This window comes from Phoxinus phoxinus (assembly GCF_949152265.1).
Source record: "Phoxinus phoxinus genome assembly, chromosome: 18".
NCBI lineage: Eukaryota > Metazoa > Chordata > Actinopteri > Cypriniformes > Leuciscidae > Phoxinus > Phoxinus phoxinus.
In genome coordinates, this window is record NC_136893.1 from 24,076,661 (window position 1) to 24,099,062 (window position 22,402).

Sequence of the window (22,402 nt, forward strand, 5' to 3'; positions counted from 1 at the left end):
TCCTAACCCCTCCCCCATGACTAATCCTAAACCTACCAATGCTAGGCACAACACCGGTTTGTAGCTTGTCTCTCCTCAGAATCACAGTTGGTCAATTCTCAGCACTGCTGACCTGGAGAAACACCGCGAGTCTTGCCGTTTCAGAGACACTCTGACCCAGTCGGCTTGCCATAACTATTCGGCGCTTGTCGCTCAGATCTTTATTCCTGCCCATTTCTCCTGCATTCAACATATTGATTACGAGAACCGATTGTTTCCTTACCATCTAATCATCTACCATGTGGCCTTATGTTACAGTACATTACAGTAGTACACATTGCTTTGTCTGCAAGAGATAGAGATACAATTATGTAATTGGTTGCTAGATGAGAATTGACTAGTCTGTGAATAACACACAAAATATTTTATACATTGATTTATGAAGTTCCTCATACCTCCAAAGAGACGTGTGATTTAATTCACCACATGTGCGCTGAATGTGTGTAAGCCAATGTTATGTAGTGCTAAAATAATACTAATTGTCTGTAGATTCCAACAGCATACTACTATTTTATTGTACGTTTTTTGTTGTTGTTGTTTAGAAAAACCATTAGATGATTTGTGTAGAAAGTACTGTATACTGTGCATTGTCCTCATTGTCCTTGTGGTAATACTTCAATGGTTTTCATAAACGATCAAAATGAAGAGTCTGCAACACACTCTTGAGTATCGCTACAAAACCTCTAATGGTGTGTTGGTTTCCGGGCTGCTGTTTGACAGAAACCACTAAGCTTCCTTCGCTGCCAGGCTCGTCCGTGTCTTCCTGCAACAGTTCAGCGAGGATCAGGGTCCCAGTGCCCCTGGTGTAAAGGTAGGCCTTCCAGGGCACAGAGTCGCCCGGCGTGAAGGCCAGAGTCTGGATCTTCACCAGCTGTAAGGCAGCCTGTAAAGTATCCGCAGCGGTTTTGGGTCGAGGGAAACCCAGAGTTTGCCTGTGGAGAATCTCCAAGTCCAACCACATTTTCTCAAAGGTTTCATGGGATAGAGGAGGACCCAGAGATAGACTGACCTCCTCTTCTGTGTCATTTGGGCTGGAGAGGGTTACATCTTTACTCCCTGTTAGTCAGAGAAAGGTTAAATGAGCACGAGACAGTTAGATGATGTTGTATTATCATTCAATTTATTATAAAACTTCAAATTACATGTATAATATTATCATTTAACTATATTTTATTCAATCACAATTAATTAAAATGATGTAAAAATAAATAAATAAAAGTCATTCAAATTAAAGAGGCCATTTTATGCCCAACAAAGTCTTGATTTTGTTTTTTGCTCTACTAGAATAGGTTTTCATACTTGAATGTTTAAAAAAAAAAAAAAAAAAAATATATATATATATTTTTTTTCCCATATTTGTCATTGTTGCAGCTCTTCTCTTCCTAGTCTGTCAGTAACACTCTGTTTAGTTCCTGTCTCTATGAAGCCCCTCCTTCTGAAAAGCACAATGTTCTCTGATTGGTCGGCTGGATCGGTGTGTTGTGATTGGTCAAGGGCTTCGGATGTGTTTGAGAAATGTCCCTTCCCTTACCATAACCGTTCAACCAAGCGGCAACCTTCCAGCCTCTCTCTTGAAACCAACACGAAAGTGATTTAAACTGCAATTCATCGACTGGCCACTAGAGACAGGCTGCAAAAGAAGCTAACTTTGTGCTTCAAAAATGCTCTTCAGAAACTCACGGGCGCCACGGACACGACTACGTCCATATCTTTTTACAGTCTATGGTTTCAACACACTACTAACTAACTCAACCAGGGGCCGCCCCTTTATTTTGCACATGCCTTTGGCGGGAATTATTCAAATTGGGAATATTGTGACGTGTTCGTTTCCGGAAGAAAACTCAAGACTATTGGATGGGGTTTCAGGGAGTTCAGAAACAGTGACACTGATATAGAGAATACCTCCCGCTGGAGGGACTTTGTAACTTTGCAGAGCTTGTTCATGCTCAAACAGCAACATCACACACTAAAGAGAGTTGTAAGAAATAAAGAAAGTCAGGTTTTTTTGGTCGATATGTGTATTTCGTCAAATTTCTGTATGTATTTCTGCAATAAACATTAAAAAAAGTTGTAAAATGTAAAAGTTGTAAATGTAAAAAATTAAATTAAATAAAAATAGTAAAAAATTTAATTATTATAATTAAAATAAATAGGGCAATTCAAAGAGGGTCCTCGCACCATTTTTATTCGGGCCTTAATTATTAAATAATAAAAAACTAAAATGACACAAAAGGATGTACCTGGCAACAGCTCCTCTTCTGCACTGCTGGACGGCTGCTCAGAGGCTGATATGATATCAGTTTGAAGGCATAAGTCCCGTCCAGACAGCGGACCCAGTGTGTTGAAGCTCGAGGCCCACAGGCTAATGGGCTCCTCTTGCCGACCGGTGAGAACGCTCATGGACGGATCAGATTTGGGTCCAGTCACAGCTTTCCTAGTCTCTTCAACTCCACGCTGAAGAAGTCTGTAGTACAGCAAAGCCCGGTCACGCACACACATGTCGCTCTCTTCCTCTGGGAAGGGACACAAAATATTGAAAGTGAATCACAGAAGCAAGAAGCTCATGATTAAATGTGTCAAAGGCATTAAAAAATAAAGTGAGAGTTTCTCAGGATTAATCATACAGACTGAACACATAAACTAGAACGAGAACAGTATCATGGTTTTCTTTTTCATTCTGAAATTGATGATAAACAGAAATGTTTCTTAAGCAGCAAATCATCATATTATAATGATTTCTGAAGACAGCATTTCTAAATTTCTAACTGCATTTCTAAATGCAGCTTTGATGAACATTCTTTAAAAAAAAAAAAAAATCTTACTGACCCCAAACTCTTGTACACTTTTTGAACTTTTCAAACAGTAGTACACACACACACACACACACACACACACACACTTTTTGTGTTCAGCTAGTTTTGTCAATGGTGCTTCTATTTGACTAAATTATCTGTAAACATGTTTTACACACCAATACAGTAATGTAAAAGACGGCCCAGCATGTCTTGCGTCTCAGCAGGACGGCACAGGAACATCTTCACTGAGGCGCTCAGCAGCTCCATCTTCACCGCCGAGGACAGCTCTGTCTTTAGCCCGTCTATGTAGCCCTCCATGACATAGGGGGCGCTACTGATCTGCTCACCATGCTCTCCCAGAAGCCATAGCAGAGCCTGTTTTCCCTGTGAGAAACCACAGAAGGATTTGATGTTCTCTGATAGGTCAGACATATATATATGTAAAGAAAACTATATGAAACTTTTTTAATTTAGGATGTTTAGATCAGCTGTCAAAGGCCTGGTTTCACAGACAGGGCTTCGGTTAAGCCAGGATTAGGTCTTAGTTCAATTAGGACATTTCAGTAACTTTTAAAAATGTGCCTTAGAAAAAAAACATTACTGATGTGCATCTTGAGACAAAACAATGACACTGATATATTTTAAGATGCATTTTAGTCTGGGACAGGCTTAAGCCTTGTCTGTGAAACCTGGGCAAAGTCACCATGAAATCAAATGGACAATTCTTCATTTGTATGGAACTGATGACGTGTTTATTGGCGTGAGGGCGGGGCAAAAACCTGTCACTCACATGAGATCCACCAATAGAGTTGTGCAGGGACGACATAAATATGTAGACCAATTGACCATTCGCAAAGACCCGCCCCCCTTAGTTACTGTCGCTATGTCCGACAAGCTACGCCGCTCTCACACACACACACCATGTTCTCAGGCAGTGAAAAATACATCAGGAGCAGAGAGGAGACTGACAACACACTGACAGACCAGGTTACTTTTTGGTTACTTTTGATATTAAACATATTAAACAAAGTCTCACCTTTCAAATTTGGTCATTTTTTTAAATAAATTTAAACAATAAATACCGTTTTGTGGCTCTTTAATGTGTCTGACAGATCGCTGTAGAGCCTCAGTTAAAGCTGCTCGTGAACCGATCATCTCTTCCTTCTAGTTCATTTATAGCATCAAATAAACATGAATGAACATCAGAAGGAATGTTGTTTTAACCGCGGAAAGACGTCAGTACACCCCTTTCTCAAGTTCAAATCCTCCCATGTTAATCTACTAACTCTCCTGACTGCTTTGTCGGACAAAATGGCGGATGGCGAAGTATGATTGGTCAGATCACCTGTCAATCAAGCTCCCTGCGAAGGGTCAATTCGGAAGCTAGCATCACAATGATTCCCTCGACAAAAACCCAATAGGATTTTTCCTTTTTGATTATATCAAAAAACAAGCTCTGTGATCAACAAAAATGTATGATACTTACACGGTTTGTCCAAAATAATCTTCACAAGCACAGCTTTTATGAATTTTGAAGCCTAAATGCAGTCGCCAGAAGTAAAAATATAAAGGTAGGCTGGAAACGAACAGCACGTCGGTCACATGACTTCAAGGTCACCACCATTAAGCTTCCGACAGGATAGTTTGTAAGAGCGCGATTATAAGCACAATGAGTTTACCCGTTCGGCGAGATGACGTTTAATGTCCCTGACAGCCTCTGTAGTCTCATTTAGCCACTTGTTAGCATCCACATAACAGCTTAAATAAATCATGAGTGGGGTGATACTGATTTTATGTCGTAGAATAAAACGTGAAAGTATCTGGAGCTTGTGTTCACCACAGACCTTACTTCAGCCATTTAACAAAAAACCCATTGACTTCGAGACTGGAACCGGAAGTGCTAAAATGCTAACTCGTTTCCGCGTTTTGGCCGACACTAATGCGTCATCCAAGCACCAGTCAATAGCAAACCACAACCATCCAATGAATTCCTCATGGACAAATCAAGCTCCGCCCTACACTTTTTCTTGTTCAAGAAGCCATTTCACTCGGATATACGTCACAATAGAAAAGAAAAGTCTTTCACAACTTCAGTTTCATGTCGACTTGAATATTCAAGACTGCATGACAGTGTTTGTGGGTCTTTAGCTTTAGTGTTCTGCATGTAAAACTAAGTTGAGGCATCTGTTCTGCAGAGAAATGTATTAACCTCTACACACAGACTTTGCATTAGTGATGATCCGAAGGACCTTTGTGCCAGACATACGCCTTGATGAGGTACAGAGTCTACCGGATATGTGATTTTATGGGTCATAAACTATGCTTCCATAGTCCAGATGAGATAGGATCAGTGTTCTGTAAAGGTTTAGCAAAACTGAGCTTTCTGCTCCCAACTTACCGTAGTTTGAACCAAAACCTTTAAAATCTCTCTATTTTAAAATCTTTATACTGTATGAGGGATAAAAGACCATTTATTATAAATGGTGAAAGAATATAGTGCTATCATGTAAGGATAACGTATAAATCACACTTACAGGATAATTCCGGTATTTAACACCTTGAGTCTATATTGTAGTTTGTTTTGGATGAACAAGAGTGGTGGACAACATTTTTTTGACAATGGTTCCTCTCTCGAGTTTTTGACTATAATAGAATTGGCCATGGACCCATTTAACATGGGAGTCAATGGGCATGTCCGAAAATGTCATTAAAACATTTTTAATTGTTTATATATTGTTTATAATCATCAACTAACATCACTAATCACTCGGTGAGTTGCACAGTTTTGTAAACGAACATTATTGGCTGTTTTAATGACATTTTCGGACATGCCCATTGACTCCAATGTTAAATGGGTCCATGGCCAATTCTATTATAGTCAAAAACTCGAGAGAGGAACCATTGTCAAAAAAATGATGTCCACCACTCTTGTTCATCCAAAACAAACTACAATATAGACTCAAGGTGTTAAATACCGGAATTATCCTTTAAGATGCAAAACTGTGGAGAATTAGATGTTTATCATATGTTCAACAATATATATACTACTGTTCAAAAGTTTTTACATGTTTATGAAAGTCTCTTCTGCTCACCAAGGCTGCATTTATTTGATAAAAAATACAGTAAAAACTGTAATATTGTGAAATATTACAGTGATGTAAAAGAACGGTTTTCTAATATAATATGTTGTAAAACGTAATTTATTCCTGTGATTTTTCAGCATCAGTCTTCAGTGTCACATGATCCTTCAGAAATCATTCTAATTTGATGATCTGATGCTCAAGAAACCTTTCAGATTTTTATCAAAGTTGTGATGCTTAATATCTTTGAAAAAAAAAATTAGAATTGTTTCTCAGGATTCTTTGATGAATAGAAAGAAAATGAGAAATCGTACTGACACCAAACTTTAAAATAGTAGTGTATGAAACTGGTCCAACAACATAACTTTTAGGGTCCCTTAAATCTAATGGTGAACCGGGATTCATCGGTTTGAAAAGTTTGGGTCCACTTGACTGAATTAGTGTTTCTCATGATCTTAAAAGCTTTTTGATTGCAAGACTTAAGCTGAAATTCTTAAAATTATATTAGCAGACAAATAAATAATTTGCCAATGTATGCATTTCTTTACAACGCTTTTATGTTTTCCATCTTGTTATGGAAGAGTTGGATGGGATTGTGAAGGAAAAGCAGAATAAGGTGCTCAGCTGGTTGTGTCTGGTGAATGATCTCACCTCACTATCTTGAGGATTGTCAACACAGGCCTCTACGGTCTGACAAACAGCAGCTGTACTCTGAGGACAGAACCACACCAAATCCCTGAACGTCTGGATCACGGCTAAACAGAGACACACAGGGAAGCAGAAAGCAACAGATTAGAGGTACGATAGGAGAACAGGTTGATTCTGTGAACGGATAATGTTTGTTAGCAAACAAAGCTTTTATCCAGGCTGGAGAAAGCACCTGCTAAAAGGTTTGTGGAAAGCAAACAGTGTTAATCACACAGTACTTCCCCTTTAGGGGGGGAAAAAACCCATCTCCTTTACTCATTACCTACGAGATATAAAACCCCAGAAGCATGCACAGGTGTGGCTCAGATTTCTCTCATACCTGAAGTGATGTGATCTTGTTTCAATGCGAGCAGTCCGGTCAGTATATCCAGACACTTCTCACTGTATGTTCGTGCAATACGACCTTGAAAAGAGCAACATTGTTACATAATATAATACATTTAGAAGTATCAGTAATAGTAATTTTAGCACAAAGTTGCACTGATAAATAATTCAACTGTGATTTATATTATGGGACTAGAGATTTGTGTGACATGTATGCTTTGTTTCTCTGTTCCCATTTTCCTTAGTTCCCTAGTTAGTCTCCAAGGTTGTCAGTTAGTTCATCACACCTGTTTCTGTTCTCTGATTACTATACATGGACATTAGGGCCTTAATTGTCATATTTAACTTGTCACAAATGAAGACCAAGCCATTAAGGAAATTCAGGAAAGTCTATATTCCCATTGCGCATCAGCTCGGAGAGGTCTTTATTTTAAATAAGAATATGCGAAAAGTGGGAATAAAGTGTTTATCGGGTAGGGTTAGGGTTAAGTGTAGGTGAGGGCTTTTGGGATTAAGTAATGTCCCAAAGCAGCATCCATTTATGATTATAATAAATATAACCATTATTAGGGGGGGGGCTTTTCCACCCATGGTTTGGCACGTACTTGCTCCGCGTTCAGCTTAAAACTGAAGACGAGTCTATTGAAAATAACAACGCGTAAAACAGACAGAGTTCGGCTAATGTATGTTTCTGTCGTGCACGTGACCCCATTTTGCGTGGCGGTGTGCACAGCATTTTTTTTTTTTTACTTTGCACCCGAGGATGGACGACTTCAAGCCGATGCTGGTCCGACTGTACCATCTTACAGGCACCCAGCTTGCACTTGTCCAAATTAATTGCTTACATTTACAAAATGAGCCTACAATAGTATAAATAAGCCTTTTTAATGCAAATAAAGGTCCATGTTTAATAAAGATTTTCATGAAATTACATAAAAACGTTTAATGAAATTAGAAAATTAATTGTTAATTGTTAATGTTAGTATTTGGGTTTTAGGGGGAGGTGGCACATTGTGTTTGTGGGGCACTGTTAATAGCAAGAGAAAAACAAAGTGTAAGCGCACTTGTCTGTGTATTGCTGGCTACTGAGATGAGTCCTTAAAGGTGCTCTAAGCGATGTCACGCATTTTTTAGGCCAAACTTTTTTTGTCACATACAGCAAATATCTCCTCACTATCCGCTAGCTGTCTGTCTCCTGAACACAATCTAAAAAAACGCGGTCTCTGTAGACACCCCAGGCTCCACAAACAGCAACAAAAACAAACTGGGCTAACCCGCACCACAAAACATAACAAACAGTGTTCCAGCCAATAACCGACAAGAAGGATTTGGGGGTGGGGTTTGGGGGGTTAGTGCGCGGATGAGGAAGGAGGGAGGGTCTAGCTAGCCTCCGTTTTGTTTGACAATAGTTCGAACGTCAACAAGAAGTGACGTCACCCAGGATCGCTTAGAGAACCTTTAATAAAAGAGACCATCCAGATGCATTCTCTCCTAATTTTCCTTTGTATCTAAGATACAACATATAGCGAAAGTCGGAATTGTGGAGCAGCTGTTTCCAGAGCGCAAATGAAAAGCAGGATGCAATCTAATAGCCACCAGCCAGGTACTGACTGAACAGACCGATGAATGGCATGGTGGGATCCGTGGCTCCATTTGATAATAAGTCACAATCATGGGAGGAGTATTGTGAAATATTTAACCTTTTTTTTTTTGTGGCAAATAATGTTGAGGAAACTAGAGAGAAAAAAACAAGCCATACTTTTGAGCTGTGTTGAAGCGCAGACATACACACCGATGAGGAATTTATTCATTCCTGAGAGACCAGGATCAAAGGGTTATGAGGAACTGTTGAGTTTGCTGAGAAATCGTTTTAATCCGAAAGCCCAGCGAAATTGTTCAATGGTGGAAGTTTAATTAAAGTGACAGACTCCCTGATGAAAGTATAGTAATATATGTGGCCGAACTGAAAGCTTGCACAAGATTGTAATTTTGGGGACACGCTCACAGTTATGCTGAGAGACAGATTAGTGCGTGGTGTTAATGATGACAGCATACAACGGAGATAACTGCCTGAAGATGGACTATCGTTTGAGACGGCGCTAAAGAAAAACTCAGGCTATTTAAGCTGCTAATACTGATATGGCAGATTAGCACAAAGATAAAAGAAATCGACTGGGTACCACTGTCTTCAAGATGGACACAGGAGAAAAAAAAGTAAGTTGAGTGTTACAGGAATGTGCTATCGATGAGGTGGAAGTAACCATTGGCCGAAAAACCAAGGAAAAGTTTTATAATTGTGGTAAAATCTGACATGTGGAAGAGTACGTTGAATGAAACCACAAGAAACTAGTGTTGATAAAGGCTGGAAAGCTTGGAAATGGGGGAGAGGAATACATTCAAAGAGGGCAAATTACCTTAAAGAGGATGAGGAAGATCAGCCTGAATAAGTTTTTACCATGTAGAGACACCACAGCCCCATGTACCCCCTATCACACAGATGCTATTTTGAGATCGACACTGGATGTAGTGTGACTGAATTAAAACAGATGGAATATGACAAAATGGGAGCTAAAAAGAAACTGCCTGAACTGAAAACAAGCTCTGTCAGTTTAAAAACATACAGTGAACGCTCTAGTTACCACCAAAGTCAAAGTCAAACACAAAGGGCTTTTCCAAAGAACTCACAGCAGTGGTGGTGGCAGGATCTGGGCCTGATTAAATAGGATGATCATGGCTCACAGAGCTGGAACTCAGCTGGGAAAAAGCGAGTCAAATTAAAGGCAGCTCAAAGATGTTGCAGGACATTTTAAGGAAACATGAAACCGTTTTCAAAGAGGAGCGTGCTATGTACCAATACCAAGTGACGCAAAGCCTCATTTTTGTAAACCACGGTTCACTGCCTTTTGCCATGAGAGAGAAAATTTAAGCTGAACTTGATCGCCTGATTAAAGACCATATAATTGAGCCTGTGAGATACTCAGAGTGGGCAGCACCTGTTGTGCCGGTTTTAAAGCCAGATGGAGCAGTGAGACTTTGTGGAGACTACGGAGTAACCATTAACAGAGAGTCGTCACTGGAACCTTATCCCATTCCCCGAATGGAGGATATGTTTGCAGTTTTAGCTGGAGGAGAAAAATACAGAAAGTTAGATATGAGTCACGCATATCAACAGATTCTGGTAGACGAGGCGTCAAAGTAGTATGTGACAGTGAATACACAAAGAATTGTTCATGTACACCAGATTACCTTTAGGGGCAGTGCTTCCAGTCCAGCAATCTTCCAGAGGACTATGGAAGGGGTCCTGAAAGACATTCCAAAGGTAACCGTATACCTGGATGATATCTTGTTGACAGGACGAGATTACCAAGAGCATTTGAGCATGCTGGATCAAGTGTTGCAAGCGGTGGGAGAAGTATGGTTTGCGGTTGAAAAGGGGAAAGTGTAAATTCTCGGAAAAGGAAGTCATTTTCCTGGGACATAAAGCGGAATTCATTCCATTCCCAAAAAAGTCCAATCAGTACAGGATGCACCAACACCATTGTCAGTAACGGAGCTGAAAGCATATTTGGGACTTGGTTCCTGCCAAACCTCTCAACACTGCTTGCTCCGTTGCACAGGTTTTTGAAGGATGTCCCCTGGTGTTGGAAAGAGGAACAAACAAGCTAGAGTTGTTGCAGTCTAACCATGTGTTAATACACAATGATGAATATATATATATATATTATGGTGGTACTTTGCTGTGATGCTTCAGCGTACATTGTGGGAGCCGTGTTAGCACATTGTATGGCAGATGGAACTGAGGGATCCATTCTGTTTGTATCACAAACACTTACAGTAGAAGAAATAAACAACAGCAAGAGAAAGAGGGTTTAGCTGTAGTGTTTGGGTGGGGGGGGAGGGATTCCACAAATATCTTTATGGCCGAAAATGTGTGATCTGTACAGACATTTATGCATTTGACAGACGCTTTTATCCAAAGCGACTTGCATTGCATTTCAAGGTACACATTTACATTCTTATCAGTTCTTGCTTTCCCTTGGAATCGAACCCATGACCTTGGCGTTGCAAGCGCCAATGCTCTATTGTTTGAGCTACAGGAAAGCTACAGGAAAGCTACAGGAAAGCTACAGACCATAAACCTTTACTCAGAACTGAAAGCTGTGCAACAGAGGGCCTCTCAAATAATTATGAGATGGGCAGTGATATTGAGGGCATATGAGTGTGTACCATATATACCCGAATATAAGACGAGGTTTTTGTCCTAAAAATAGGCTGAAAAATGGGGGGTTGTCTTATATTCGCGATATAGACAAAATCACGGGGGAAAGGGAGAAAGAACGAATTAATATGAAATAGTGACTGAAACGCGACCCATTAAGACAAAACCAGCTTTCCCTTCCAAGATGTTAATCTGCACAAAAATCCTGATAATCGAGCCGTCGTCTGATGAAATCAAATAAGATAAAAACAATATCTGTGCTGTGAGAGAGAAAGGTGCGCACGCGTGCTGGAAGAGAGAGAATTATCAGTGCAATTTTCAAATAAAATTATTTTCTGTTGAAAACCAGATTTTTTTTCCACAAAAATCTCTTTCTGTCCCAAAAATAAGTCTGGAAATGGGGGGGTCGTCTTATATTCAGGGTCGTCTTATATTCGGGTATATACGGTAATTTCTAACAGAGCAAGCAAGGACTATGGAAATGCCGATGCCCTCAGTCGTCTCCCTGTTCCAGACAACTCGAGAAAGATTCGAAGGAGGAGCATGTCTTGATGTTGAACAGCGTTGTTAGTCAAGCACTGGACCACCCTTGATCTTGTCCTCTCTAGACTGCGTGATTATGTGGAACAGCTACATCAGTCTCACCCAGGAATGTCGAGGATGAAAGGCCTGGCCAGGAGTTACCTGTGGTGGCCCAATTTAGATGCTGACAATGAGGCCAGAGTAAAAGATTGTGCTGTGTGTCAAGACCAGAGAAAAGCCCCTCTGTTTGCACAGCCTTGGAGAAGAGTTCATATTGGCCCCTGTCCCAAATGACACCTAAACACTCACGGTCTTCCTACTACGAGTCCACACTTTCATGACGTAACGCCACTTCGACTGTCGGAAAGAAGTCTGCAGTGGAGCTCGCACCAGTGCGGACTCGGCAAAACTTTGCAGTTGAAATGGGACACCCTACGGTCTCATGGACTGAACGGACACGCACACTGGGCAGCCATTGTAGGTCCACAAGACCCGAAAGTGCATATGAAGTGTGCCATTTGGAACAGGGCCATTGACTATGCTGGTCCATTTCTGGGGAAGTTTTTTTAAATCTTAGTCAACGCCCATTCTGAGTGGATTTATACATATCCAGGAAATGCAGCAACAACATCTACTACTCTTGAGTGCCTCAGAAATAGCTTCAGTACACATGGCATTCCTGAAATTATGGTGTCTGATAACGCTCAGTGTTTTGGCATTGAATCGAGCAAAGAATTCATGTCTCGGAATGGAATAACGCATGTCACCTCTGCACCGTCTCATCCATCATACAATGGTCTTGCTGGGCGTGCAGTACAAACTTTTAAGGAACTCATGAAAAACAGTTCTGGGAAACACTATTGAGATCAAGTTGCATGGAGCATTGTTTAGTCATCGTATTACACCCCAGTCTACACCAGGACTGTCACCTGCAGAAATGATGATGGAGAGGAAATTGCGAAGCACCATAGACAAAATACACCCTAACTTCACCAGCAAACCTGAAGCCAAACAACAGGTTCAAAAAGAGCACCATGACCAACATGTAAGATACCGTTATTCTGAAGTAGGAGAAACTGTGTATACCAGGAATTTTGGGTATGGACAAAAATGGGTTTTAACATCACAGGACAAAGGTTTTAATGTTGTTTTTAGAGTATTCAGGCAAACCCGCAATAATTAAATATCTTAAATAACACAAATATACTTTATGTATTTAATATCACTATTAACCAAAGTCTTTGCTTCTGAGCTTTGATGATCCAATTCAACCAAACTAATAAGCAAAAATGACTTTAGATAAACATCGCATTTGTGTCTCTTTTTTATTGCGGAAGTAAGAGTGCTGCAATTTCTTCTGCTGTGTCATTTTCACTTTTGGTGTGAAAGGGCCTTTACATTTCCCAAAAATATATAACTTTTTTGTTGTTATCGTGAAGCAAACAACCAACCTGAGCCTAAAGGGGAAAAAGTAACGGAACACATTAGGCTACTTTTCATAAAAAGTAATTAACGCAATTAGTTACTTTTTTAGGGAGTAACGCAATATTGTATTACATTACTTATAAAAGTAACTTTCCCCAACACTGGTAACAGCCAATTAATATTTTAATACATTTTATATTTAGCTTGACCTGCTAAAGTGGGCGAACAACATTTTCGGTGGTAAGAACCTCATCATTTGTAAAATAAAATAAAATAAAAAAAGTACCGTAATTGTGCCTAAATGCTGCGTTCACACCAAACGCGAATATGCGTCAAAATTCGCGCCTGCCGCGTCTGGTTATTCGCGTGACCACTTTGTGTTCATTCGCGCGTCAAGAGCGGAATTGACGCGCGAAAAAAAAAAAGTTTGAAGCGAAATTTACGCGCGTCACGCGCGTCAAGAGGCGAAAGTCAGTTTCGAGACCCGCTGGCGGCCATCTTTTTACAAGATGTCTGATGAGCGATCATTTACCGAGATAGAGTCACCGCACTGTATTTACTCTGGAGAGCAGAACAGCGGCGTAGGGATCATCGTCGCCGTATTTGGGTCCACCAGACCCTTCGGAGGCGAACCCAGTTTGGCGAATTTCACCATTTGCTCCAGGAGCTGCGGCTGGATGACGGCCGGTTTCAGCGGTACTTCCGCCTGTCCCGCGCCCAGTTTGATGACCTGCTGTCCCGCATCGGAGCGAGGATCACCCTCCAGGACACCAACTACAGGCGCTCTATACCAGCTGCGGAGCGCCTGTCCATCTGTCTTCGGTTAGTAAATGTATATGCTATTTTAAATACAGTATTTGCTATGCTATCAATATTTTTTTTAAACTGTGGTACGGATACCACTGTTGGCGCTCTTTCTAGTGATAACGTAAGTTACTCCGTTAACTGCTATAACCTAACGTTAAGTTAGACATCAACCTAGAAATTAAAATATTATATTGGCAGACGTGATACTGTCGTGTCTCTGTAATACAGTGATCTTTCTAGTGATACTGAGTTAGCTATAACCTAGACATCAACCTAGAAATTAAAATTATATTGGCAGACGTGATACTGTCGTGTCTCTGTATAAAAGCAGGCTCCTGATTGGTTAACGCGGCGCGAATTTGACGCAGAAGTTCAGATTTTTCAACTCGGGCGGCAGACGCGAATTCGCGTCAAACGCGTGAATGCACAAAAAGCACAATTCGCGCTTAACGCGCGTATCGCGCCAAACGCGCCAAACGCTCAATTCGCGTCATTCGCGCGAACTAGACGCGCGAATGAGGCGAATTCGCGTCTACCGCGCCGCGCCAAACGCCTCATTCGCGCCGCAAGAACTCCAGACGCGGGTAAACGCGCCTTACCATTGACTTAACATTGAAATCACTCGCGCCTGACGCATATTCGCGCTTGGTGTGAACGCAGCATAAGAGTGCATGCAATTAAGTTTCTGTAATTTAGTCACTGTTTAATTAAAAAGACAGACAAACAAGACAGCATTTTGTGTGATGTGTTACCTATAGCGGCAATGGCTGCCTGGGCGAGCTCAGGAGACACATCAGTGCAGTAACTTCTCAGCTCCTCCAAAACCAAGGCCACGTTTTCATCGTTCACCAGCTCCACCAGGATCTCCATCTTGCGAAACTTAATGTAACTCGGTTCAGAGTAACCACAAAAGAAGCGTTTGTAATGTGTGCCGAAGAGGCCCGGCTGACTCCGCATGACCTGCTGGACGTGACAGAGCCCAGCGAAACGAAGTTCGCGTGATGCAGAACCGCACGTGGCCAGCAGGGGGGCGCTTGTGTGCAGGAGGGCGTCGGCCTGCACAGCCGGGTGGGCGGCGGCTAAATTAAGGAAGAGGCGGAGCGTAGCAACTGAGACATGTGCGTGGGCGCTTTGGAGGAAGGCGTCTAGTAGGCTGAGGATGTCGAACAACTCGTCATCGCTACGAGGGCGGTAGCGTAGCAGGAAGGTGAGGACCTCACTCTGAGCCCAACTGTCCAGGTCCTTCATTCTGAAGGAGAAAACGCATACAAACACAAAGTCCGTCATTAGAAAATCTGCTAAATGGGTCAATGACATGATTCGTGAGGCTGTTAGCATCTGAAAACCTTCAAAAATGCAGGAAAAAACTAAAAACTAAACAAAATAAAAGGTGGTATCGTAGAGTGGACCCTTTAGTTTAGGTTGTAAAATGTCATGTGGTTGTTATTGTTAACTAAAACTATTAAAAACCATAGTCAGTAATTGAAATAAAGCTGAAATAAAATAAATGTATGTATCCTTTAAATATTTTTAATAACATTTTCTTTTCTAATTTTATTAAATTGAAGCACATTATATATACATTTTCACATATAGAATTTAGATACACCTGTTATATAGTTGAATTCATTTAAGGCATGACTTAAATTAATTTCAGTAATTTTGATCCTGTCGATTGCACATTAGATTAGGTAATTGGCAGCATGTATTTTTCTTTTTTCTTCTGATTATGTATTGTTGTAAAATACTTAAAATAAAATGAAATAAACTTAAATATAAATATTACATGAAAACAAACTTTATATTTAACTGCTGGCTTAATATTTTTGTGGAAACTATTCTTTTGAAGAACAGAATAAAGTTTAAAAGAACAGCATTGTTTACCTTAGTAACATAATGCTTAAATTTAAATTAGAAATGTTGCCAAATAACTGAAATAAATAAGTTTAAGTACTAAAATTACTTAAACAGAAATTTTAATTAAATTAAATAAAAACTAAATAGAAAAATATGCATATAAAATAAAACTAACAAAATCACATAACAAAATTACAAAAACTTAAAAACTTAAAGTTAAAATGTAAACTGAAAATATGAATACTATAATAGTAAATAAATAATACTTGTGCAAAAATTTAATAATATTTATGAATAAGAAGTGTAAAAAATACTTTTTACCTTTGAAAAAAAAAAAAAAGGTTTGTACATGTATTTAAGGTGTACGGAAAATGTTATTACATAACCATACGGAACCAACGAATAAAAAGAGCATATTTCTTTTTTTAAACCATGAGGCTGAGTTTTCATAATTACATAATTTAGAAGAACAATCCATTGAACGTAATGGCAAAAATGGCACACCTGTTGAGAAGGTGATGAGCAATGGGTTTGTTAATAACCACACCACCCTCATCTTTGAGAATTTCCTCCAATGCACGAAGACAGTTCACCACAACCACAGGGTCCGGGTCCCTCAGAAGAGCATACAGCTCGTTCACTATACTGCCATCTAAAACACACAATGTATTCATTAAGCAGACACCTATACCCAAAGAGACTTCATTTAGATGCTCTACTGTACATTCATCATGTAAAAGACATAAACTGGACCCTTATAGAAAGACTATTCAAAGCCCTTGAGGCTATAAACACACTGAACGTTTAGAAAAGGCTGTTTAGTATCATGGTGATAAACAAATTGGGATTTCCTAGTTTCGGACTAGTTTCCAGACTAACATTTGAGAGCAGTGGCACCAGTGCCACTAAGATCTACAGATGGTGGCGCCAGCATCTGATTGGGTAGCACTGGGACATAAAGGTAATTTAATCATACAATTACAATCGTTTTGCATTAGTAAGTGCAGTTACTAATAGTATTACATGTTTATTTCTTGGAAATGCACATTTGACAGTTAAGCACTGAGCTTGAGTTGAGATCAAATTAACGTTTATTAACAACAGTGTTGTAAATGTTTCCATATATTAGGGCATGGAAATGGCTAAGTAAAATAGTGCTCTTCTGCTGCCATCTACTGGTTATAGTGGTAATTTTGTGTATTTTATTCTTAAAGGGGTGGTAAAGTATGATTTCACTTTTCTGAATTTAGTTAGTGTGTAATGTTGCTGTTTGATCATAAACAACATCTGCAAAGTTACAACGCTCAAAGTTCAAAGCAAAGGAAGATATTTGCTTTTAAAGAAAAGGACTACAACAAACGGCGGGTAGGGACTACACCCCATTACACCCGGGTTTAGTGACATCAGCAAACCTAAAATGTACATAAGCCCCGCCCCCAGGAACACAGTCCATGTTGAGAAGAGGAAGAGTTGTTGTAGTCGAGCACATTTGTGAGTCAGCTCAAACTTTAGCATCCATCTTTTCACATGCAATAGAAAGTCACTCTGTGTGCATCTCACAACAGTTCCTATACGAGCCATTTATAGATTACCATGACAGAATATGCTAATTGAAGATAGTTAACTCCACATCAGAAACATAAATTCATCAACTAACCATTCAGAGACGTCCTGTTGCTTCTACATGTTGTCACTTCTTCTTGAGTCTCTTTATCTTTGTCTGACTCCGTTTTAACATTAAAGGCAGAACAGTTTCTGTCATTTTAGTGTGTCTGTGTGAGGTAATCGCAGCTGCTAACACACACACACACACACACACACACACACACACACACACACACACACACACACACACACAAACGAGCTCTTGAAACCCCGCCCTCTGCAGCAGCTCATTTGCATTTAAAGGGCCAGGCACAAAACGGTGCGTTTTTGCAAACCCTCAAAAAGTGACAACTTTAACATGCTATGTAAAAATATCTGTGCGGTATTTTGTGCTCTAACTTCACACACACACTTTGAGGACATCAGAGATTTATTTTACATCTTGTAATAATGACATTTTACCACCCCTTAAAATAAAAGTGTTTGTTTGCCACTAAGTTTTAGTTTTCCTATATGTTTAAACATTTCGTTTTTCAAATCATCACATTCAAAAATAATTTGGATAATATTTTGGATTGGATAATATTGGAATATTGGATAATATTTAGAGCTTTGAAGAGCTGGAAAAAGTGTGAAGCACTTGAGTTGAAAGCCCTTGAAAAATGCTTAAATTTCACTCTTAAAGGGTTGTACAAACCCTGAGATGAATAATGTAAAGAAACAACAACATTCGACTATTTCTGCCACAATACCATGGTTACAGTTAGCATGAATGCTGGTGATTTGTGGACTGAATAGCCTTCAATAACTTTGTTATTATCAATAGCACAATGTTACTCCTGGTTTCTATGTCAGCGCTGTTAGATCTGATATCTGTGGTTTGGTTTATAACAGAGAATTCTGCGCCGTATTTCAATGCTTCTCAATAGATCTCACTTCAATGTTGTTAATTCTGTGTTGTAGCGGTGTCGCGTGCTCGAGGTCGTCCCGCAAGTCAACCCGTTCTGAGCTCGCGCTGCGTTATCTATTATTGCAGCTTATTATACAAAGCTCAAACGAGTAGCGCAGTTTCGTTTCACTTTTGTTTCATTTGCCGTTTCTCATATGCAACATAAAAGGCAGCTCTTATCAGTTGGGTGAACGTGGTGGTCGCACTAACGTGACCTCTAACAAAGTTTAGTTGCACCGGCAGGATAAAAGGTTGCAAAATGCGACCATTAGGTCTCAGTCTGGAGCCCTCTCCAACAGGTTATCTACAAGTATGTGATGTTGAAGGAATGTTCTGCTCAGTTAAGGACATGTGACATGCTGCTATTCGTCACAGACGCTGCACTTCAAACATTCCTTTAAGGGAACAGTGTGACCCAAATCATTCAGTTCAAGTATTAATGTGCATCCATGCATGTGCATTAACCAAAATAAAATAAGATAGCAACAGTTAATATCACATTATGTTTAGCAAATGTCTTATCAACAGTTTAAATTCAGATAAATGGAGCACTTGGCTCTACCTTTGTCTGTGTTGGGCTGTAGACTGTGCAATTTGGCACATCCGAGCACAGCGACTCTCCTTACGTAACTGGCCTTGTCTCGCAGACCTGCAACAATGGGCTGCTCTATGTACTCTGGCATTCCTGGCATTCTGGAAAACAAGCCAATTAATCATGCAGATACAGTCTGTGAGGATTTATTCAAGAAATAATCCACTTTAGGCTGTGCCTTACTGTGTTTTTAACACGCCTTCGGGATGTTGTTAGGCACAATTTTCTAAAGAAAGTTCATGCAAAACTCACAGCCATGATGACAGAGTTTGTTGTTAGGGTGTTGCTATGCTGTTGTTGTGGTGTTTTGAAAGGTCAATAGGTTGTGATTGCTACGGTGTCCTGGGTGGTTGTTAGGGTGGTGCTAGGCTATTGTAGTGGTGCTATGTGATTGCTAAGCGATTCACAAGGTGTCCTGGGTAGTAAGGCCGACTGTTGAGGTGTTCTGGGTCATTGCTGGAGCATCTCTTGGATGTTGTCCTGGTGTCCTGGGAGGTTTCTAGGGTGTTTCTTATTAGGGTATTGCTATGATGCTGTTTCAGTGTTCGGATGGTTGCTAGGGTGTTGCTAAGTGATTGATAGGGTGTATTGTGTTGTTGCTAGGGTGTTGCTAAGTGATTGCTAAAGTATCCTGGATGGCTGCTAGGTTGTTTCTTGTTAGGGTGTTGCTAAGATGTTGTTGCAGTGTTCTAGGAGGGTGCTGGGTGATTGCTAAGTGATCTCCAAGGTGTCCTTGGTAGTTGATAGGGCGTTGCTTGTTAGAGTGTTGCAAGGCCGACTGTTGTGGTGTTCTGTGTCATTGCTGGGGCATTTTTTTGTTGTTGACGTTTCGATGTTGTCATGGTGTCATGTGTGGTTGATGGGATGTTTCTTGTTAGGGTGTTGCTAAGATGTTGTTGCGATATTTGAGTGGTTGCTAAGGTGTTGCTAAGTGATTACTTTGATGTCCTGGATGGTTGCTAGGGTCAGTCCAACTGACATGTTGTTGCATTGTTTGAGTGGTAGCTAGAATGTTGTCATGGTGTCCTGGGAGGTTTCTAGGGTGTTTCTTGTTAGGGTATTGCTGTGATGCTGTTGCAGTGTTTGGGTGGTTGCTGTGGTTTTACTAAATGATTGCTAAAGTGTCCTGGATGGTTGCTAGGATGTTGCTTTTTTAAGGTGTTGCTAATATTTTGTTGCAGTGTTTGGGTGGTTGCTAGGGTGTTGCTAAGTGATTGCTAAGGAGTCCTGGATAGTTGCTAAGGTGTTGCAAGGCTAATTGTTGCAGTGTTCTGGATCATTGCTGTGGCCTAGCTTAGCTGTTGTTGAGGTGTTCTGGGTGGTTGTTAGGAGGTTACTAGGTGATGGCTTGATATTCTGGGTCTAGAAAGACATAAACAAATGATGCCAGACATACAAACCTGAAGTTGCACATGTTCCTTAGGGCCAACCCTCGCACCATCGGATTGGGATCAGCGCAATCCTTACGGAGGGTGTTGATTGCCAGTAGCGCCAGGTCAGGCTTGTCACTGGCGTAGGTGCACATGTACAGATATACCAGCTTCTTCTGAACAATATCGACCGTGGCACTGGCTTTTACCATGTCCATAAATAAAGCAGAGACATCCAGACCCTGTGTCATGTACCTACAAAGAAACAGAACAGCCTAAGAAATCACTTTATGATTTTTTTTTGTCAACAATTCACAAGTTGTTTCTCAGGATATTTCTACATTAATTATGGTACATTTAAAAATTGCATGTTCATTTCAAAATGCTCTCAGTCCACACTAGCATTTTCCCAAAAGTTTCTCGTCCACACTGAAACATCACAATTGCTGTGCATGCTTAAAACATAATAAAAATAAATAAATAAAAAAAATCATCCACTTGGGATAGTGTCTTCAAAAAGCTCGCAGGAGAAACTATGCGTTTTCAAATGTATCCGGAGTAGAGTAGACGTAGCCAAACTAATGATAAGGGTTAAGGTTGAAATCAAGATGAATAATGAAAAATTACATAAATGTTTTTCGGTTTCTAATGTAATATATTCGGATCTTCAAAAGGCTTAGAATATACAAGATTATTCATGATATGTTTAACTATAGGGATGCCCACACTTTTTGAGTTTTCCAGTCACATGTGATTGATCGATAATAACTACTGGATAAGAAATAATTTATAATGTATAATGTAAAATAATATAGACCGATAATAATTTATGTCATATGCTAATAAATAAACTGACTCAAAAGTTGATATTCTACATGCAAGCAATATCTACCTGATGAATTATTCACGAGCTGAGCACAACTAGTATATCTATAGATTTTCCATGATTTTTTAGATTGTATTAATTTCCATAAGTATTGCAGGCCGGAAAACTCTACATTTTTATTTTAAATAAATACAAATGTATTCTGATATTTCCAGGTTTTCTATTGCTTGGTGCTTTTGAAAGTCCTCTCTTCATCAGAAAAGGCAGAGGAACAGTTGACGGACCTGATGACTTTGGTGATGTAGTTTTTGTAGCGGAGGCGGTCTGCTTGGACGTGGGGATTGGCCAGAGCTCGCTTGAGCTCTTTCACCGTCTCCTCCGAGCCAAAATAAGGCATTGTGGGTTCTTCAGGCGCCTGCCAAAGAAAGGCAGAGGAACACAGTCTGAAAACTTAATATAATTTCTGATTCCCAGTAAACATGCTGGTGTTGTGTTGTTGTGCAGTAATGTAATTATTCTCAAATGATGTATTTTGGTTTGTGCCTATATATAATCAATTATAATAAGTGTCAGTCTGGCAATAAAGTAACACAAAACTAACTCAACCCCACCATAACAATTATTAATAATCATAATCAACCACAGCTGGAATCAGCCTGACAGTACAGTAACAGACCAGCATAAATCTAAAGACCAGAAGAAGATGACAGCTGTCAGACTTTATGTATTGTTATAATGTATTTGTTTAGCTTGTCTTTATGGAGTTCATTCCTATTAGTTTAGCCTATATCAAAAGCAATACATGTATCATCTCCCTTTCTAAAAGTATTAATGTGCTTTTCGCAGACACAAAGGGCACGTAAGACGATGAAATGTAACATACATACCTCCTCTATCAGTTTCTAAACAGTACATCAATACACAATCAGCTAAAAGAGCAACGATAACTAAATATTAGAAATATTGGCGTGTTTATGGACATCAAGAAGCGTGAAGCCAGGATCAAAACTATTTTGTTCCTCTCAAAACATGTTCACGGAATTCAAAATAAAAGCTCACCACTTACCTGTTTGATTTTGTGAAGTGATTTTACACTACATAAAACTAACTTGAATCATAAAAAAATAAATGTTTTTCTTAAAATTACTGTAGTTAAAACAACACATAAGTAATATAATAACCATGATAGAGGTTATAAAAGAGATGCATTTATTTGTTTTTTTCTGGTGTGATAGAACTGCTATATATATGTGTACTTTGAATGTTTTTGGTTTATTCACATGT

At 39.8% G+C, this 22,402-nt stretch overlaps 1 protein-coding gene across 1 annotated transcript; it reads right to left on the reverse strand.

The window, feature by feature from the left end:
- Window positions 1–529: 529 nt before the first annotated feature.
- On the reverse strand, window positions 530–22,182 carry ap4b1 (adaptor related protein complex 4 subunit beta 1). The gene is made up of 11 exons (XM_079587658.1): window positions 22,006–22,182; window positions 21,403–21,533; window positions 20,323–20,547; window positions 18,893–19,023; window positions 16,281–16,428; window positions 14,672–15,168; window positions 6,942–7,025; window positions 6,566–6,669; window positions 3,011–3,218; window positions 2,280–2,552; window positions 530–1,095 (listed from the first exon to the last, which is right to left on the reverse strand). The coding sequence occupies exons 2-11, from the start codon at window positions 21,513–21,515 to the stop codon at window positions 665–667; spliced, it is 2,214 nt and encodes a 737-aa protein (XP_079443784.1). The 5' UTR covers window positions 21,516–21,533; window positions 22,006–22,182; the 3' UTR covers window positions 530–664.
- Window positions 22,183–22,402: the final 220 nt, after the last annotated feature.